The sequence below is a fragment of the Blennius ocellaris genome (genome assembly GCF_963422515.1).
Source record: "Blennius ocellaris genome assembly, chromosome: 17".
Lineage (NCBI taxonomy): Eukaryota > Metazoa > Chordata > Actinopteri > Blenniiformes > Blenniidae > Blennius > Blennius ocellaris.
Window position 1 is genome coordinate 19,241,271 of NC_137666.1, and position 22,519 is coordinate 19,263,789.

Here is a 22,519-nt window from a genome sequence, read left to right on the forward strand (position 1 = left end):
TCCTATAGGAAGCCTCCTAACACCTTTCCTTAACTCCTATAGGAAGCCTCCTAACACCTTTCCTTAACTCCTTTAGGAAGCCTCCTAACACCTTTCCTTAACTCCTTTAGGAAGCCTCCTAACACCTTTCCTTAACTCCTTTAGGAAGCCTCCTAACACGTTTCCTTAACTCCTTTAGGAAGCTTCCTAACATCTTTCCTTGACATCATCCACGGGGTTGAGGTAAAGTCGACAGATAAGGAGTTAGGAGGGACATTTTGGAAGTACCCTGTGGATCTTGGTGGCGGGGGGGGTGGGGGGGGGGGGGGTTGGACGGATGGGAAGAGAGAGGAGGCGGAAACTCAATTGGCGGTAAAAGTAAACATACAAGAGTGAGGAGGAGATGGTCTGATGAAAGCGAAGAACTGACAAGTCAGAACAAGAAATCAAAGACTTCCCCAAGAAAGTCGACATAATGAGCAACAACAAGCGGACGAGATGAATGTAGTGATTGAGTTTGGAGAAATCGGGGTGATCAAAACAGCAAAGAGGATGAATAGAAAGAGAGTGTTAATGCATGCTGTCAGTAAGAAACAGCAGGAGAAGGTCAGTAAGACGACGTCTCCAGGAGGGGAAAAGATAAAGGCTAATATACCTGGAGCAATAAGCAGGCAGTGCAGATGGGATGTATGAATTATAACGTGAGAGACGACATAGCCAATCCAGTCAGGTGCTGTGTGTGTCCAAGAATGGGACATGTCTCTAAAGAGTGTAGAGGACGGTGTGCTGGATGTGGAGGGCAGCATGAATATGGAAAATGTGGGGGGAAACAAATGCACAAATTAAATGCTGTAATTGTGGAGGACACCACAGTGCAGCTAATGGAGGATGCATAATCCAGAAAGAAGCAAGGGAAGCTCAGCGAGTCAAAGTAAAGAATAATGTCTCATATGCAGAAGCGCTAAAGACAGTAAGAAGAGTTTGGACACAGAATGGGCGTTGCCAAGCGACAGAGAGACGGAGCTCAGACAACAAACGCACAAGAAAAGCAAATCCAAACCCTATCCAGGCCATCTTCAAGAGAACCAAGCACGTGCTCACATAAATGTATAGTGCATGACAGTACCATGATCGTGAAAAAAAAAAAAAAAGGGAACTTTGTGGCCGTCATCTTGTCATGTCATAAATGTAGCAGTGAACACGAAGAAGAAAAGTGATCAAATTAAGACAGTTGTGGAAGCAGAGGGGACATTTCTGGACGTGGAAGAAATTGAAGCAGATCAGATACAATCATTGTTGACAGTAACAGAAGCAGCAGAAAACATCAATGAAGGATCATGGTCATACACATACTGCAGTATTGCTAGAATGTAGGAATGCTCGAACTTTGATAGCAAATGGACAAGAGGTTAAAAGATATATGCATATATACAGTATATGCATATATCAGCATACAGACAATAATGGGAGAATAGTGGAAGAACTGATGGATGAGAGATGTCCAGCATGTATTAATGACGGTATAGGAACCAGGGCAAACCTAAACAGAAGAACAGTATCAAGACTGGACCTTGCACTGGTGTCACATCGAATGGTGAACAGCTGCGGATGGTGTGTGAAGGATGGGACGACGCCAGGAATCCCTTTCCAATCATTACCATAATAAATGATAATGTGGTCAAGCAGGAAGGTTATGCAGTCACAACACGATCAGTTTAGACGAGAGTGTAAGGAGACAGCTCACATAGTAACGCTTGATGGAAACATAGAGGAATGTGTGGAACAAATCACTGATCATGTTATAAAGGCAGCAAATAATAGTATCCCAGAAATCAAAGATAGAAACAGGTCCCTCAGAGATTTAAGACAGAACATGACAGAAGAAAACCCAGTAGAGTACTAACATAAACACAATCTGAGGTAGGAACCAGGCTGAGGTAAGAAACTTAAGATGGACCTCAATGTGCAACATTCAAAGTGCAAAACATCTAAACATTATTTATCTATGTCACTTTTCAGTATTTAGTTAATCGATTTTTTTCCTGACTTATGGGCCCAAAGAAAAGTCCCAGAACCCGGGTCATAGAAGTGCAATATTCAGCCCATTTTTGGCTCAGCGTTGCCGTGTCTTTTGAATGTTTAGTTTTTTTATTGTGCTGTACATTTATCTAAAAGTTAATCTTTTCATAATTACATCATTTTGTCATTTTGAGCCATTTTGTACTTTTAACACTCAGTTTTTACACTTCATCCATGTACCACATTACAGAAGCCTATTGCATTCACATGAAAAAATAAAAATCAACTCTGTTTTTCTGAATTCATGACACAATTAGCTCATAAGAAAAAAATGATTCCAAAATTTTTACTGTTTTTCTGAATTCATGAGAGAATTATCTCCTAATTATGAGATTAAATAAATTAGCTAAAAAAAAATTGCAGTTTTTTTGAATTTATGAGATAATGTTTTCTGAAATTTTTTTTTTTAAATGGCTCTGTTGTTCTGTATTAATGCACTGTTGTGTGAAAATAAACTTCAAAGTCAATGAAGTGTGTGAAATTGTGAAACGGTGTAAGTGAGAAGCAATGGAAAATAGTTAATTATTTCTGTGCTGAACAAATACTTCTTAACAATAAATATTTAACTGTTCAAAAAAAAAAGCTGTTTATCACGCTTGATCTGTACAAGAGGAACAGCCTATGACTGGCAGCAGAACATGACGGGGCAGAACTGGACGGGGCAGAACTGGACGGGGCAGAACCGTCTTATGAGACTGCAGAGGAGCAGGGCATGACAAGATGTTCCTCCTCTCAGTTGAAACACCTCACCTCCTTCCCAACACTGAGAGGTCAGACGGGGTCACACACAGGGGCAGTAGTCGGGGTTTCCTGTCCCCTCGGTGAACGATTCCAGCTTGTACTTGCCCCCCGTGTGCACCTTGGTAGATCTATTATGGTACAGCAGCCGGATATCATGGTTCAAGGAGAGCCTCCCAGATGTGGAGCGCTGGAATCTGAGCATCAAAAAAACAAAAGATGTTCGTTAGGGACTTTAGGTAAACGAGCACAACAACATGATGGTCACACATGTCAGTTTAAAAACACATTCCAAGTTTTGGTTGTCACGTCCACCACAAGACTGTATCTTTTATTCGAACTCAATAGACGTCTGCTGATTAAATAAACATTCATGGCTTTGACATTTGTCACCGACTGTATTATTATGGAGATATTCAGGAAAGCATTGAGTGCATATATCATGTACTGAGCACCACAGCCCTGTGAACTGTCAGTAGTACCTGAGATGTATCAGGGAGTGGAGGATTCTGTTGCTGTTGAGCACGCCGGCCCCTGGAGACGCGTCCCTCTTCCCGTCCTCCACAGCCACCAGGCAGCTACGGTGGCGCAGGAAGGTCATGTGACCAGAAGGCATGTCACTCAGGTCGTAGGGCACCAAGATGACCTTCTCCACGGTTTTTTGTGGATTCAGCAACACCTGAGGGGGAAAAACTAGTCAGCATGGTGCCAAAGAAATGAAGCTTATAATGTCAAACTGTATGTCATCTTCAATGAAGTTATGCTATAGAAATACAACATTGGGATTTTAAAAATATGGAAGTAAGCAGCTCTTTCTATGAATGAGATTGTGAAAATAATAACACACCACTTGAACGGTCCCTGCGTCTGGTATGACGCATCCTTTTTCTCTGAAGGAGTCCAGAGAGATCACGCCCTGTGAGGTGGAGAGAGACATGAGAAGCTTTATAGGGAGCTTGTGATGCTTCACTTGTGTTTTAAATGAAGTATTTCTGTGTCTGGTCTGCTGATGAAGGAGCTTTGATTCCCGTGAGAGGGACAGTTTATTCCTGTGATGTTAAATCTCATCCTGGATAGGTGCATCATGTCCACTGCTGAAACAAAAAGAGGTGGGAAAACCAACTACCCAATGCAGGTTTAAAATATTTGGCTCTGTAAATTTACATTTGAATCTGTATCGTTAGAAGTTGTTGCGCGCCACTGAATTGATCCTTGAGTTTCACTGGCAGCTGGAAGTGTTTCCCGTGACTGGAGTCGCTGGCACTGATCAGCGCTGTGACTCCTTCTATCTGGCCAGACGGGACTCAGCATGGACTCCTGAGAGCACAGAGCAAAAGGATTCGTACTCACACGCAGGAGCAACATTTCAATTGTGAAAATTCACAAATCCATGTGTTCATCTTGACTCAAACCACATTTGTGTTCCACACAGTTGTAAAACAAGCACTATTGACCAAATAAAACACCCGTATGAGCTGAGACAGGTCATTAAACACATCTCAGGGAAGACTGTGCAACATTAAGCAGTTTTGAGCTCATAAACAGTTTCGAATCCCAATACCCAATCTTGGAGTATCGACACCACGACCAACGAGCCTACAGCCCAGCCTTCACTATGTCTCTAGTTTTCACACCATAAGAGTAAACCATCTATGAGAGTATGTCTACTGTGTAGTAGAAGTCTACTACTGTGTGTCTATATATTAGATCATGCTGTGTTGAAAATCTGCTCAAAAAAAAGCCCCAACACAATATGAAAACACAGAATTAACTGTGGACCGAGAGAACACCTTCCTCTTCGTCCGTCACTTCCACATTCCTCTCCAGTCTCCGACCTCCCAGAGAGGGTCAGCCTGTTAACAGCACTAAATTCGTAGAAGTTTACATTTCCGGGGGCGCCCGATAAAGGCAAATACACATTTGACTGTTATTTTTTAAGGGACAAATTACAAAGGGACAAAACATTGTATTCAAGCTTCATATTTGGAAAAAAATTTAATTGTTCCTTTTGCAGAAGACTGTAAAAACATTGCTCAGGAATCATTAGGAGAATTAACACCAGAAAAGAGGAGGAGATAACTCTGATTTATTTATCCTTCAATATCCTCTCTTCTTTTCCTCCCAGGAGTCTGATGGAGAGATGAACTACGATAACAGGTGAGACTTGAACTCCTTCACCTCCTGACAGTGACAACCCCCCCCCCCACCCTCTCTCTCTCTCTCTCTCTCTCTCTCTCTCTCTCTCTCTCCCTCCCTCTCTGCTTACAAGCCGTCTCCAGTCAGCATTGGCTCTTTCTTCATGCTGCTGTGAGGGATACACACAGATTCATGACTGTAGTGGTCGTAGCGTCTGAAAATGAGAAGAAAATCATGTAGACGGTGAGAAACGCTTGGATTTGAGAGCCTCTCTTATGAAATGATGATTGTGAGTACTCCTCGCCAGCTGCTGTGTGTTTCTGTCCATGTGTTGCAGCGAGGTGTGTGTGTGTGTGTGTGTGTGTGTGTGTGTGTGTGTGTGTGACTCACTGCAGCAGCTCAGCTCTCGTAACGTTCATTGTTTATTCTTCCTCAGTTGACTCAGCAGTACAGTTTTTTGTAATATATATATATATATATATATATATATATATATGTACTGCAGTGTTTTTATTGCTATGAAGATCATGAGTTCTTTCACTGCTCTGGATGAAAACACAACTGCCAGTCATAGGCTGTTCCTCTTGTACAGATCAAGCGTGATAAAGTAAGAACAGGAAGGAAAATGTCACAAGCTTTACAATCAACCACAAGCCCAACATGGTGTAACATGGTCAAGTTAATTGCTTTCACCTCCAGTCTGAGCCTGCAGCTGTGAGGAAACATTGATTTAAAGAGGACATCCGCTTCCTGTCATAATTGAAGTGAACAGCAGAGGGAAAAGGTCTGTCCACAGGGAAACATTCAGCTCTTTGAAGTGAGTTTGTAACTTCCTGCACACTGGAAACATCTTTACAGTAGATAATCTAGAGGGGGGGAAAGGAGAATGGGTAAACAGTGTGCTAACTCCTTCTGCATTCATAGCTTTTAGTTACATCAGCATATAATTAACATCTCGTCAGATGGAAGTTGGCATTAACATTATTTCTGCAGAACTTTACTAGGTTCCAAGGATTCTTTATTGTCAGCCCAGCACACTGTTACATGACATGGTCGGAAGATAGATAGATAGATAGATAGATAGATAGATAGACAGACAGACAGACAGACAGACAGACAGACAGACAGACAGACAGACAGACAGATAGATAGATAGATAGATAGATAGATAGATAGATAGATAGATAATTGTGCTGTGGTACAAACACATATCAAGAAAACTAAAGTTTTCTATTTCTAAGTCAATCAAACCAATGAAACCTCTTTGATTTGACTCACAATTTTCATTTTGTAATGATTCCTCTCTACCACACTCATTCAAGTACTTTTAAAATAGAGTGTTCCAGTGTCTTTAAAATGTACTTTATTTTTAGTTGCATTACATCTTTGTCAGATAAAATCCGAATAAAACCTCAGGAGACAAAATTCTGAGCGATCAAACTGAAAGCACGTGGAAAGTTTCAAAAGTAATTTCAATAAAATCTCGCGGCAAGAGGAGACAATTCTCATGCGACCTACATCTTAGGCTGTTGACAAGTTGGCTCAAATCTTCTTTCACAGTTCAGCTTTTGACAGAGTGAAATACAAGCTGTGGCCCAGCGTGTACGTTTTGGTTGCTCCCTTAGAGCACTTTCAGTTGAAGGGCAGGACCTGTGAACATGTTAAAGTCTGAAAATCACCAGTACATTTTATATACACTATAGGATTGAATAAACTGTGAAATTGAGGAAAATCATTTTACATTTAAAAATGTATAATGGGAACCTCTAAATGGGTTAAAATGATTACTGGACATTTCAAAAGCCTCTTCGCGACACTAATATCATCTGGTATATATGAAGGAATGAAAATACAGTGGTACAGAAATGCATGTTATAATGTTGGTGTGTTTATTTGGTTTTTCTGATAAGATATTCAAACCCTCCTAAGTTGTTCCAACATGAAATGAAAAGCTAAATCTTCCAGAGACTTTAACACAATCCTCACTGTCAAACTGACACTTTAAGCCCTGAAGAGATCATTACACAGTGACTCTTAACAAACAACATCTGCTCACTGACAGAAGAAAAGGTTCTTATTTATATTCGTACACAACAAAGGTCTTGATGTCACAACTCTATTGTTCAAAGAACTCTCAGGATGTGTTTTCAAGTCAAAATGTGGATGAAGTGTCTCGTAAAGTTGTATCAGGATAAAACCAGACCGATGTGGAGAAACAGCTGGAAGTTTCACGAGATTCACGAGACCAGATTTGGTTCTATTAAGTAATTGTTTCTCTCATCTGTTATTATCCACTTTGCTAACGGCACAAACCCCAGATAGGGTCACGCAGCCTCCACACTTCTCTCAGACTCCTGTCAGGTCTGCCTGCTGCAGTTTCCAGCTCCCTGCTCTCTCATCCGTCTGTCAAATTACCTCCAGCACCGTTAAATCAGGGATCCATGCAGGAGCCATACAGAAGGTGTGTGAGGCATCTGACTTTGACCATCACACAACGTACCATGGAAAACTGACATTTGCGCACTTACGTGATGCACCTGAACGCATCGCTCAAAAACGTTCAGCTACAAAAATCCGTCCGTTGTCTGCGTTCTGCAGGTTGTCTGCTCATTAAAGTGTGTTAACAGTTAAATACGTCTCTGTACACAGTGACTGGACTTTAAAATCCAATCCTTCAAATCAATAATGCTGGCAAATCATTTAACGTCGCTACTGTTCGAGCCCCACAGCTCGTTAACATGTTGGAAGGCGGGATTCCGACATGTTAAGGAGCGCCTGAACGCATCACTCAAAGCCGTCATCTGTGGAGCACCGTTTTAACTTTGCGGCTTATTTGTTTTTAAAACGTATTTCTGAAGACCGTATCTGAGCCGGTGCACCTCAACCTCAACCCCTGTTGAGTTTACGCCCTGGACAGCTGCCAATGTTTACGTTTTTGTGTCAAATACACTTAATAATCCTTCCAAATGGGTCAAATATACTTTGAAATCCAATCCTTTATATAAATAATGCTAAAAAAAACAGTCGTGGACGAGTTGTCCATTCAGCCTCCAAAGAGCAGAAGTAAACAACCTGTGTTTTGATCCTCAGGTTTAACTCACATTATGACTTTTGTCACGACAACTAACACTAATTGCAGTCTGTATGAGTTTTAGTTGTCATCATCCACATTACTCCACATTTTGTGTGCTTTTAACCTGTGAGCTGCTACTTTTGTATCGACAGTGCTGAAGTTTCTATATATTTCTATATATATATATTTAAGTTTACTCCTGGTTAGAATAAATCCAGGACATTAAACCCTCTGACAGCGCTGTCCTTTAGTCTGTGCAGTTTGATCCTCCAGTAAGTTTTCTCTGGTAAAGTCAGGATGTCCGGAATGGTCCCCCGCAGCAGAAACTGGGTCTTGGTACATGGAAATTTTACCTCACTGAAGGTGAAGGAGCCAGAGCTGGTGTGGGAGGTTGAGAAGTACCAACTCGATATAGTTGGGCTCACCTCCACCCACAGCATCGGCTGTGCACCATACTCTTTAATTCAGGGTTGTCTCATTCCTACTCAGGCTGAGAGGTTGTGGAGGTACTCACAAGACTCCGGCTCGCAGCCACACAGTTAGAGTTTGTGCTGGCGGACGAGAGGGTCACGTCCCTGCGGCTTGAGGTGGTGGAGAGAAAAACTCTGACGGTTGTTTGTTCTTATGTACCAAACAGCGGCTCAAAGTATTAGGCTTTCTTGACCCCACAAAGAGCTTCTGGGGCATCAGTTCCAGTATCCCCTGGTCTTATTTACAAGTGATAGGAGGGATCGTTCCATCGTCCGCAGATTTGGACAGACGGCTGCAGTAATGGCGTCACTGTGCTGCACTGTTCTGGTGAAACGGAGCGGAGCTGTAAAGAGAAGCTCTCTGTTTACCAGTCGGTCTACATCTCCAACCTCACCTACGGTCATGACCGGACCTGAGGGCCATTTTAGGAACCCAACATTGGACTGAGAGCCGCAGAAGAAGAAAAGAAAAAGGAAGAAACAGACAGATGAAATCCCATTTGTAATTATTTTAAAGAGCAAACGATGGAGGAATCTGACCTTTTAAGCTGCAAGCCAGCCGGGAATGCTCCGGCTGAACAGGCAGTCTTCTCGCGCCCCTGCTAATCCTGTGACGTGTTCTCATGATAACTGCCATCATTTCCCCGGAAGCATGTGACAACTTGTTCTTTTGACTTTATTGAATCAAATAAAAACGAAGCAGTTCACGTTCAAGTAAATCCTGCAAGATTTGTTCACGTTCATTTCGTAAACATGAGCTTGTATTGTACAAAATGCACATTTCACTTAAGTAAATGTAACAGACAGCAAAGTGCTTTATCTGAGTGTCGAGCGCAGGTTGTGAAGTGGATTCCAATTGTGCCCTGTCCTTGTGGATGTTTACAGCAATATCTGAATGAATGAATGAATGAATGAATGAGCCAGGCTTCTAAAAAAAATCGACATTAATGAGAATAGAATAGAATAGAATAGAATAGAATGGAACTTCATTGATACTTTAGGAAAAAACTGCTTTGTTTCAGCACTTTGCTTTGTTACATTTCTGCAGACACCAACACTCATTAATGACAATATAATACTAAATATTTAAATAACATACCATCATTCAGTGCGCTTTCCTTCAACAATATGGACTATTGGGTGTGTTCACCTGATCAAGCAAAATACTGGGAGAAGTTTATGTTAATGGACTGATGATCAGATGCAAAAGGATTTACTGAGTTTAATACAGGTTGGCATTGCTTCTCTTTTTTTACCTGGTTTGTTGGTTTGTTTGAGTAAACCTCGGGCATGAGAGACGTGTCTCCATTTGTATTGTAGGACAGTTCATGTGTCAACATTCACCTCAAGACAAACACCTCGGTCTGAATGAATTCTACATCTTTCTGCAGATTTGAACAAAATCGGACAAAGTCGATTTATTCAGCAAAACGTTTTTGTTGACAATTGGATTTTGTGGAAGGATCCATCATTTTGAAAATGGCCTGGATCAAAATTGCTCATATTTTATTTCATGAAGTTGCCTTTTCTTAGATATTGTGAAAATTGATTGATTAAATTGTCACTCTCTACTTTGCAGTAAAACAGGGAGGAAGCATTTTGAGTAGTTTATAGTCGATAATACTGCTATTTTACGGCGCAGTCCAAACTAAAAAGGGCTGTTAACGACCAGTAAACTAAGGCCTGCTGATATTTGGACTCAGTGCTGGTTGAGTGTTACAATTTATCGGCCAGCAGCACAATGCAGAATTTCTGTAGGTGTTTCTTTAATCGTGTCTTGGGGATGGATAGTAGAAGAACCGTCGTTCAGTTCATTTCCTCACACTGTGTGCAGCTGCAGACATTCAGCAGAATCTGATTCACGAGGTGAAATCCACTCACGTGTCTTCTTTAGTTTGGTGTTTTTATTGGTCAATAATCTGTGGCGTCCTCCTCGGCCAACTCGTGCACAAGTATGTCGCAATGTGTCGGACCGTGTTGTCATGGCAACTGGAGTGAGGACTGAACTAAGAGAATTTTAACAATGGAGGCACCGTAAGGCTGCAGTAAAACACACAGACACACACACACACACACACACACACACACAGTTAAAGAGTGCGGATCCTCCCTAATTGCCTTCCTCTGTCTGTGAGGGAATGAAGAGGTGAAGAGCACAAAGAGCTGCAGTGTGTCTAACATTGTCTGTTCAGTACAGGAGTTGCTGGCAGGGGGAGCCTGAGGACAGACTGTCAGTAAGAAACATGCGGTTTAATAAAACTTTATTAATTCCACTGATGGAGAAGCAGGGTTTTACCCATTGGCGATTACTGCGATAAGAAAAGTGAAATGAAATAAAGAGACCTGTGCAGCAAAACAAATTGAATTTGGTCGAGATGTCCTGGTAGATTAGCGCGGGAATATTTGACTTTATTTGCACCTGATGCATCTGAAGTCTGTTTCTTTTACTGAGATCTTAGACAGGCTTTTGATTCATTTAGGGGTTTTTTTTGCAACAATCTCATCAGAATATAATTCTGAAAAGTTTTCATTTTGACTGAACACCGGTGGCAGCTGGTGACACATTTCTTAGGTGGGGCTCTTTATTATTTTTGCACAACAGACTCATCATTAGCAGCACTGACCCTCAGTCCAGTTTATCAGTCTGTGCAGACTTCAGTTTCTGAGGAACTGGAGTAAATTGTCCTGACTGTCCTGATCCGTCCAACCTCTCTGTGCCTTCAATGAAATCCCCAGAGGGCTGCCTGCGCTGCTCCCGCCTCCCTTCCCTCAGCCCGGCTGTCACCTCAGTCTCCATGCTCACATCAAACCTCCAACCCAAACTATGCTCACGCTCTGGTTCCTTGGTGAAGCTTTGGTTTGCTCTTTACATTCAACACTCACGCACGAAGCCATGCTCCATTATTCTCACCGCTTCTTCTGAAACTCACATGTCTGTGTCCAGCATCCCTTTCCTGCTCGTTCAGAGATTAGAAACGAGGCCCGTGGAATGAAATTCACCATTACGCTAACGGGAGTTTGGTCCCGGCTCTGTGAATGGGAACTGATTAGTATTCCTGCTTCGTCCTCCTCGTCCTCCCTGCAGGCACACACACACACACACCTCTAAACCTCCTCCTTCTATCTGCTCAGCTCTTTCCACGACCTCAAAGATGATCTCCGTAAGCGTCTGTCCCACGCCGCACACAAACTAGAGATGGTGGAGAGCGAGTTTGACTCCACTCGGCAGTACCTGGAGGCGGAGCTGCGACGGGCCCAGGAGGAGCTGGAGAAGTTGACAGACAAACTACGCAGGTGTGTGTGTGTGTGTGTGTGTGTGTGTGTGTGTGTGTGTGTGTGTGTGTGTGTGTGTGTGTGTGTGTGTGTGTGTGTGTGTGTGTGTGTGTGTGTGTGTGTGTGTGTGTGTGTGTGTGTGTGCATGCAACATCATTGATTATAGTTCATATGGACATGGTTCAATGCAGGAGAGTGGATACGAGGGAAGTGAAGGGCTGACAGGGTTTTATTGTCCTGCAGAATCTCTCCCCTCTCAGCAGGTTCTTAAATCCGCCTCCAAAGAAACAAAAAAAAGGACAAAACAGAAATGACTTTCTGAGCTGAGAACAGATATTAAAACCTTTAAAAAGGAGCGAGTCCACAAATACAGAGAGTCTAACCAAACAGTATAAATATGTGGAAAAAGAAAAGTGGAACTAATGAAGAGATGAAAACTCATTCACTCATCGTATCATTCTACAGGATTGAAAACTGTTTTGGACACTCAATTGAAATCTTTTAACATACATGGTTGTTGAAGGATGTTTCTTTATTTTAAATTAAATGTTAATACTATGCATATATTATTCTGACTACTTCTGTCAGAGAAGTGTAAATGACTTTTTATTTCATTTCTTGCTGTGAAAAACTGACTAAAGATGTTAAAATATCCAGTGGATGTTTTCAGAAAACCTTCACGGTCCTGTTTGTTTGGTCCATGTCACCTAAAGAAGATTTTAAAGAAACATGACAAAGCTGGAGGTGTTCCATAAAGACGTGACTGTCTGATTGACGGTTTGATTCCCTCTTACATGGAGCCTTTCCACTGTGTTTTAGCTCGATCTAGTTTCACAGTAATCTTCAGGTCTGAGTGAAAACTTAAAATATCTACAAATCCCCTCTGAGATCCTCAGTGTCCTCACTGAGAAAATTAGTAATTTCTCTGCACATTTATGGTGTTTATTGATGCCAACCAAGAGTAAAGCATCCCAAGTCATCAATTCTTCTTCCCTCTTCAGGATCCAGAGTAGCTATGCAGCTCTTCAGAGGATCAACCAGGATCTGGAGGACAAGATGCACCGGACGGTAAGAAACTGTTGGGCTTTTCTATTTTCTCTATAAAAGCACATTGGAATGACTGCAATGTATTTAAAAATGTATTTTTTTTAATTAAAAAAAAGAAAGAGAAAAAAAAGAAAGAAATATCACACATCCTTTCAAAAAGTGCAGTTTTCCACAATTTCCGTCAAACTATCACTTGACTCTTTTGTTTGTTTCCTATTTTGTTTGTCAGAAGAAACAAAGACGAGAGTAAAGTTTGAACATTTTGTGTCGCTCAGCTGCTGACTTATTATAATTTTTCTTGATTTTTCAACATGTGATTGGTAAAAAAAGAAAAAAAAAAAGAAACCGTCTTCCAGTCCTTTACCGCTACACTACAGTGACACCCAAGAGCCCCAAGAGCCCCCCCACCCCCGCACATTCAGACCCCCCCCCCCCCAACCAATTCCAAAAAGTACACTTGTAAATATAAATAAACACAGACTGCAATTATGAGATATATTCACACTTGTATTTCATTAGTGGAAACTACAGGAACATTTGAGGTGAGGCACAGAGACGATCTCTGGTGGTATGAACAGTGTCAACTCTGTTCTTTTTGTCCAAACAATGTGGTCGATGACGTCAAGAGGCCAGCTGATCAATTCCATAATTCCAGTTTGGAGAGAGATGAAGGGAGAGGCTCCTATTAAATGTCTGACAAAAGACAAGACAAGGGGAGGGAGAGGGAGAGAAATTGCTTTGTGGTCAACACTCGATTTCTTTTCTCATTTTTTTCTTTGTAAAAAATAAAAAAAATGTGTTTTTGACAAGTTGGACTTGGCAGATGGTTGCAAATGATAAACAGTCAAAGTGTGGGGATGACGCTGAGAACACACACACACACACACACACACACACACACACACACACACACACACACACACACACACACACACACACACACACACACACACACACACACACATTAGTACATTATTGCACAGAGTACACTGAGGCTTTTTAAAACAATATGTGCTCAGTGAAGCTTCAGGACTGTTGATAAGCGAGAACCTCCGTCAGGCTACGACAGGATATCGTTCCTCTGGCCTGTTCTCTGCACAGCCACTACTACAGGACGGTTAAAGGCACCAACTGACCTCAAAACACGTTTTGTTTTTAAAAAGTGAGAGGAAACACAGAGGGATCATGCAAACTCCACAGAAGGACTCTGAGCGCCCTCTATTGGCCAGCCGCCACTGCTGTCCAGCCTGGATCGATCACACAGTATCAAACACAAGATCAAAATCCTGTGCCTGTTTATCTGTCATGAACCTGAAACCTAAATTTCATGTCACTTGACCCAAAAACATCTCAACCAGCCGCTCTGCCTTTTCAGCCTTGTTGTGTTCAGCCGTGACCGTTGGGTGCATGAAGACCTGCAGACTGGAGTGTAAAGCTGAGGAGAAATGAACCATAATGACTGATTAATCAATAACCTATGGATTGAAGTGTCGATACAATTCAGAAGGGAGGCTAATTTTTTCACCCCGTGTTCCCCCTATCTCCTCAATGAGCAATGAGAAAGGTGCACCTCATCTCTCCAAAACCCATTACATGATCAAAGACGGGCAGCGCCATCAACATCCACAGTCATTTATCTGAATTGTAACCCTGTTAGAAAACCTTTTACAGAACACACACACACACACACACACACACATACAGGAGAGTGTATGAGATTATCAGGAGAGCCACCATCCAGACCATCGACCCGCTGAGCTGAATCGGTTGCTCTGAGAATTCCTTGTTGGATTCAGCTGCTTGCTGTCGCTCACACGTTTGAACGTATTAATTCACATCATATTCCATCTTATGAAGACATTTTCACTGGACCTGCCTTATAACTCCAACTGGTGGTAAACACTCGTACAAATCTGCTTGGATTAGATCAGACGCCTGCAACGTTTTAACTGCAAGAGACTTTTAACCACTTTTGACCAAATGTGTGTCGGTTTGGTCTCCTGGCTGCAGACTCAGCATCATGAAGAGGAGAAGAGAACCCTCAGTAGAGAAATCATCGTCCTCAACAACCATCTTATGGAGGCAAAACTGACCATCAATAAACTGAGAGATGACAACGTGAGTACTGCAATCTACAACTAATACACACACACACACACACACACACAGACACACACACACACACACACACACACACACACACACACACACAACATACACACACGACGGTCTTCTCCTGATATGAATGTGATGCATGAATTAACTAATGAACTAATTCGTTAATTAATTCATTTATTACCGAATTAATGAATGAATGCCGTCTCTTTCAGGATCTATACAGGAAAGACTGTAACCTGGCTGCTCAGCTGCTGCAGTGCTCCAAATCTCACTACAGAGTGCACAAGATGTCTGAGGTGAGATGTGCAACCTACAGACACACACACCACCTCCACACACATCTGGGCAGACGTCAATGATGTAAAGGATTTACATTACATTCTACTTTCTTTAACGAGATAGACTCTTGAGTTATTTAAGTGTTTCGCTATAGCAAGGTTAAAAATTGTGATGGCTGTGTTTGATTTATGTACGTACACTATATTGGGGATATGTGCTGCACTGCATGGGGCCCTGGGTGTTGGTACTTCATGCATTCAGCATCAAACATGTTATAGGCCAGGGATCAAAACTGTAGCACAGTTTTACCTTGACTACACAGTGGACATAGTAAATTCAGCATAATCATTTATTTGACATAAAAATTTTTATAACTGACGGATGACGGATCTGGTGAAACGTCCAGGAACCTTTTGCAGCCGCCGTCATATTTCTACAGATTAACCCTCATCATGAGGTTCTGAGGTTCATTCTTAAATAAGTGTCTGAGGCTTTTTTTCTTCTTTACTCAGGTCTCAGGGTTGTGTTTACACTCGAACGCCAAAATCCTCTGTCAATGAATTAAATACAGCAGTTCCCTTTTGAACAATGACAGTAACCGCCCTTCTATTTGGTGGTACTTTGTGTATTGCCATCCTGTGGGTCATTTTGGGCCCCGAAGCCACGTTTCACTTAAGTCTGATGGATTACACTACATGTGCATTAGTGAGGTTCTGCTGTTTTCAATTAGTTTACTAATGAAGTCAAACTGTTTTGATGTTTTCTTCATGTGATGGCGACGCAGCATTAAAAGTATGGAGGTATTTATTGGTGAAAAAAATGTTTGTGTTCTTGTAAAATTGAGTTTGTAGTTGTGCACCGTGAGTTGTGTACCTGTAGAATTGTTTTGTTTGCTTGTAGAAAAGTCCACGATGTGTAATTTGTAGTTGAAGAAAAGAATCAGTGACTTGTGCGGAAGAACTGCAGATCGATACAGGTGCACAAATTTGTTTTTCACCAGATTTAACTGCAACAGATAGAGGAAACATATCAGCATGACAGTTTCTTTCTTTTTTTAATCTGTGACTTGTAAAACAGGATTTGTGCACCTTTAATTAAGAAGTTGGGACTGTCTGAAGGACTCCCTGAAGAATCATGTACATCTCAGTGTGCATAATCAACCAGTGAATCACAGGCAGAGCACACCGGACAGAAGAAAAAAAAGCCTAAAACAGAAAGAAACATCTACTAGTACAAATAGAATGGTGATTAATTCAACTAAACCAGGGTTGAAGAGCATTTTTTTCCTCAGAATCTGCTATCTTTAGGGGAAAAATTATATAATTCCCAAAAATGACACAGGACCATGTCTGAATATCCTTGAGCTTGAGCATTAGAATTTCAGTACATTCACCATATTCCTCCTCTGCATGGATCTATGACAACAACAAAACAATTAATAATAATATGAATACATTTTATTTATAGGCGCAGTTCACAACACTGAAGGTCGCCTCACAAAGGTTAAAAACAACATAAAAACCAATACAAGACAGGAAAAAAAACATAGGTACTGTAATTCTAAAACGGTGAGAGGACCCTGCGGTGTGTCTCTAACTGTAGACAGTCTAAAGCGAGTCTTCTGAAATCAATCCTGAATCAATGTTTGTTTGTTTGTTTTCTCGACAGGAAACAGCTTCTGGGTGAACAGAATTATACAGATATTTTTTCTTCGCATTTTAAACCGCTTATATCCTTCTAGAAAAGGTGAATTTGATGAACTAATACCAGGACCACGTTTTACTAACAGTATATAGAAGGTAGTGCAGGAAAGGAAGAGTTAGAAAATGTAATATCTTTTACAAACACACAGTATTTTCAGGAAATAATTTTCACGGAGATTGAAATGACTGGAATGCTTTATCTAATAAGCCTCGATTTCATCATAATGTGATTGTTTAAGCCCTTGGGATGAGAGGAGACGTGTGCACCGTCACATGGTTTAACTCTGCAGAACTGTGTGACTATAATTAAGATTTGCCGCAGATAGCAGCTAATGCTCGGCACACACTGTAAATTATCTTGTCTTTTCCCCTCAGCCTCGCCTACTTTCCATTTCTACTCTCTCTGGGAGTGGCAACAGCAGCTAAAAATAGCCCGGGCTTAAAAGATGCAGGTTAGTTTATGCCGAGGTGAGCTTGTTTCTTTTTAAACAAAGACGAGTGAGTTTCACCCTCAGCCGAGAGCAGCTCCCTGTGGACTTCAGGGAAAATACCAGAGGAGGAAAACTGTGAGAGAAATGGTTTACACACACGAGCCAATGAAAAAGATTAGAATTCTGTCTGTGTGAGAGAAAGACAATAAAGGAGAAGGAGAGACAGAGGCTTAAAAACAGAAAACAGTCCACTTCATGGGGAACAAAGCAGATAAATAAATGAAAAGTTGCAGGACTCAAATACTCAAGAATGAATGGAGGTTAGATTACTTACTCAGCTTCGTTTCAATTCTTCATGAACAGCATTTACAATGAGCTTGTACAGATATAAAAATATAAAATTATCAGCATGTTGTGATTAAAAAAAATAGAAAAAAGAAGCTGTGTAGCGATCACATTGTTTCAGGTTTAATAGCAGAGCAGTTGGGTCTGAAGTAGACCGGGACCCTGAAATCACACTGTAATGACCCCCACATACACATTTGTGGATTTCTGGACAATGTTTTTTTTTTTTTTTTTAAGTTTTATGCATTTGTATAATTTGACAATTCAACATAAAGAAATATTCTGTGTGCAATGTTTGCAGCCTTCAACATACGCCCTCAGTCTGAACTCAGTGGGAACTCACAGCAGCCCCCAGTGAGGAAATCAATACCAGTGCTGACCTTTGAAAGATCAAAGTTGATGTCTTCCCTGTGATCCCCTCTGATAGACTGCTTTTGGTCTGTCGGTCACGTTTGACATCAAGAGCGTGATGCAGGCCTTGCACGGGGGCCGCCACTGCGTGTTTTTTGGACTGTGGGAGGAAACAAGAGTTACCAGAGGAAACCCCCCTCATACATGGGGAGAAAGTGCAAACTCCACACAGAAAGGCCCTATATTAGTATGCTGGTTTGAAAAGTCAGATATTCTATATTTGGGCTGTTTCTTAGATTAACGTCATTAGTCTTGGAGGGTCAGGTTGGAAAACATTCAATAATATAAACAAGCCGAGGAAAGACTTGCTTAACAGTCAGAGATTGTGATTTTGATTTGTCCACTTCATCAAATTTCCTGTGTGTTTGCTTGTTTCCTGAACACAGCTGCCGCCAGACTTCCGGGAACGCATCAGTTCCCATATAGAGAAGCAGAGCCGGAGTCGGGGGGCCTCCGTGGCACTCTGCCACTCCAACTACTCCGACGACGTGTCAACCTCCATCATCGCCAAAGTGTTAGAGAAGCCGGAGCCGGGTCGCAGCTGTCCGGTCACGCGCTCCCCCAGCCCACACATGCAGGACGGAGGCTTTCTGAAAGGAACCGGAAGCACCGATCAGCTGAACCGCCGCATTGCCTACAAGACCTCGGACCTGTACTGTAGCGACACAGCTCTCTACTGCCCCGAGCGGTGGCAGGACACGGAGCGCAGGCAGAGCGTCGACCTCCAGGGCACCGGGCTGCTTGAGCTCCACACGCAGGACTCCACCGAAAGCAATCCAGAGGAGGAAGCGTTTAACTCTGGAAGTTTCTCCCACCACGAGCCCCCGACTTCCTTCAACCTCCATGATGAGTTTGGCGCGGGGAGCCTACCTGCATCCAGCAACTACTCCAGCTTCAGCCTGGCTTCAGATGAGAAGGGGGCGCTCAGCGGCGGCTGCATGCGCACTGCGAGCAGTACTCTGTCGTCTTCCCATCAGGGCCTCTACATGGACTGGCGAGATGGTGGCAGTGGGGACTTTGAGCGTAAAAGCATGTCTCCCTACGACAAAGATAGCCCGTGCTTCGTCAAATCCCGCAGCATCCAGCACATGGCGGCCCCCAAGAGTCCACCGAAAGGCAGCGCGCCGTCGTACACAAGGAAAGCTTCGTGCTTCAACGAGCCGCACCACTCCAGCTCCCCTCGCCTGGCCTTGTCTCGTAGCATGGGCTCCGCAGCCGGGCTGACCCAGACCCACGGGGGACCTCTGGACAAGCAAAGTGGCGTCCACGTCCCCGAGGATGACCTGAGCGGCCGCTGGAGACAGCTCAGCGTGGAGGACATCAACACCTTCTCCTCGCCTTATCGGAACCTCACGGGACGGGTCTCTCCATACAGTTTCTCCGAGCACCACTTTGCCATGGGGCCTCCCAGTAAAGTCAAGGGGTCTATCTACAGCAGCTTCCAAGACGGAGATGACGTGTTCCACAGCCGGGCGATGGACCGGTGTTTCAGCATGGGTTCACCCAGCCGCAGCCCCAAAGATATGGACCACCGTCAGCAGGAGAAAACTTTGGTGGTGTATCGAGCCAGCAATGACAGTCAGGACTCGGAAAGCAGTCTGTTCCTCTCAGGGAGCTCCAAGGACAAGGAGGGCAGCAGAGGGGCCACGGCAGCTAGCAGCACTAAAGACTACGTCAGTCTGAGTGCGGACGGCTCAGCCGAGTCCTTACACCAAAGCTCGCTGGAGGCCTCGAGTCTCCAACACTACCCGGCCCCCAGGCCCAGTGTCCGTCCTCGCCCCAGCTCGGCTCTCAGCGTCGGACCTTCACTCCCAAAGAAGACTTCCCCGAGATACCAAAAATTTGGCAGCATGGGACTGACAAGGAAAGACAGTTTGACCAAGGCACAGCTATACGGCACCCTGCTGAACTGACAGGTTCATTTATGCATGACAATGATTATGAGAATGATGATGGTGATGATACTGTATATCTCTCTGCACCAAACTTCCTGTGTGGTGGGTCGTTGTTGGGATGTGACATGTTGTTGTGTTGTTTATTTTAGCCAAGGCACCTTTTCATGCAGTCGGCAACATTTTCTCTATTATATGTCACATGTGCAGCTATGAGCTACTCATTGTGGTCCTATTCATGACAGTAGCCAACAAGGTAACACACACACACACACACACACACACACACACACACACACACACACACACACACACACACACACACACACACACACACATCAGGCACACAATCATGCCAAAGTCTTTGCTATAAGTCAGATGATAATGCTCTCACTAAAACCAGCAAAAACTCAATAATTCCTGCATTAACATATTAATATATACAGTACTGAGGTTGGCAACCTTCAACAATCAAAGAGACCTTTGGACCGTTTCCCACTGAGCACAACACACTGGAAACTGTACCTCCCCCACACACACACTTCCCGCCGCCATAATATTATTAATTCGGTGCATGTATGCGGAATTGAGGGTTTTTAGAACCATGACTGTGAGTGGTGTGGCTTTTATTGTCATTCAGTGGTTGTGTACATTCTTGTCACTGGACACTAAGTGACTAAGTGGCGCTGTCTGTGACATACGAGCATCAAGCACCCTTCCTCGCCATGTCTGCTGATCGGTAATGACGATCGTCACTCCCAACAAGCCAAAGCAGTATTTAAATATTTAATCGGTCATAAACCCTCCCGTTGTTGTTTACATTCGCCGATAAGGGACACCTTACAGATATATATATATATATATATATATATATATACATATTGAAGTTAAATAAAAAAGAAATCAAGGAATAGTTTATACACTAAAATACATTCCCATTGTCTTCTTTGGCAGCTACACCAGCTAAACACACTTTTTTTAAACCACGCAAAATCAAATATTCTCCAAAAAGTTCTACCAGGACTTTTGATTTTGATTTCACATAGTGAAACAGTTTCAACCACTGAATGTGTCAATAGAGCTTCTTCCAGAAGGCCTGTGGGGTTTTCATAGTCCTGTTCTTCTCATTCTGACGTCTCAGTCGTGGATTTCTTGTTGCGGCTCAAGCTGTCAAACTTTCCCACAAACTTTTGACACAAGCTGCCGACTCTCAGAAACATTCTTCCTGTTCCTCACTCTCTCTCTCTCTCTGGAAGAAAAACCAGCATGTTTACAATACTTTTTTTTTTTCTTAAAGCAACTACAAGGGTGAAGCGCCACAGTGCATTTCATCACTGAGTCACCAGAGACTTTAAATATTCACCAGTTCATATTTAGACAAATGATGCACAGATGAAGATGATTTAATACGAAGGCGACTCTTCTTTAAGGAAGAGCTCAACTCGCCGAGTTTACACCAGAAACATCATGCAGGAAAATCACTGAAGAAAAATCACTTAAAAACTACAGGAAATCAGATGTTTGGTAATGCAGCAGGACAACGATTCAACATCTGAAACTCTTGAGTCACGTCTACGATGGAGTGGCCTTTAAACAGAAAGTTCATATTCTTCAGTGGTCCAGTCAGAGATTTGATCTTCAGGATATTTACACTTTATTTATTGCTGATTACTGATTTACAGGAGATTTAAACCTCATTTACAACATATTTATTCTGGATTTACAGCAGAAATCACGCAAAGATCTGCTTTACATCTGTTTTATAACAGATTTCTACCTGATTTACAGGTGCTTCATATCTGATTTACAACAGCAATTTACAGCCTGGATATACAGCAGACATCCTGAGAATATGGATGAACTCAAGCAGCTGCATCAGAGTGACGGCGTTCAGAGCAGCAGCCACCGGACACACTCCATCAATCATTACCTCCAGAGGTCTACTTACCAAATCCGAGGGTTCGCTCACTTTTGTCACCAGCGCTGTGCATGTTTTAAACACATGAAGTCTACTTTAGTGCACGTTGAGTTCGATGAATTATATAACAAAGGTGGAGTTTTGAAATTGCCTTAATGTTGATCCTGTTTAATCATTTCCAACTTCAGTGATGCTACTGTATGTTCTTTCTGTCTCTCTCTCACACACACACACACGCGCACACACACACACACACACACAGCGTGTTCATTCAAGAGGCCTTCCTCTCTCTTGTTAGTTTTTAAAAAATATTAATTTAGACATTTACATCAAGTTACACATCTTGTTCCATTTTTCTCATGTGTAGATGTAAATTGTACAGACAGTCCAGCCATCCTCATTTAAATAGCAATGTTTGATGATACTAAAAATACATGAATTAGAAGAGTCGACATAAAGGAAGAGAGTCTTAAAAGAAGATGAGAAACATCACATCAAAGACAGCTCCTTCAGTTCGGGTATGTAGAGAAACCGCGGTTAAAACTGATGTCCCAATTTCTCATTTTCCGACGTTGTCGCCCTGTAGATCTGAGAGGAACGTTGCCATGCAGAAGCAGCAGAGCCTCA

At 42.5% G+C, this 22,519-nt stretch overlaps 1 protein-coding gene across 1 annotated transcript; it reads left to right on the forward strand.

Moving 5' to 3' along the window:
- Positions 1-4,936: 4,936 nt before the first annotated feature.
- begain (brain-enriched guanylate kinase-associated) lies at positions 4,937-19,995 on the forward strand (the record flags this gene model as incomplete). The annotated part of the gene is made up of 6 exons (XM_080512688.1): positions 4,937-4,953; positions 11,608-11,769; positions 12,750-12,816; positions 14,806-14,913; positions 15,126-15,209; positions 18,469-19,995. 6 exons carry the CDS (start codon positions 4,937-4,939, stop codon positions 19,993-19,995), a joined length of 1,965 nt encoding a protein of 654 aa, XP_080368814.1.
- Between the last annotated feature and the right edge of the window lie 2,524 nt (positions 19,996-22,519).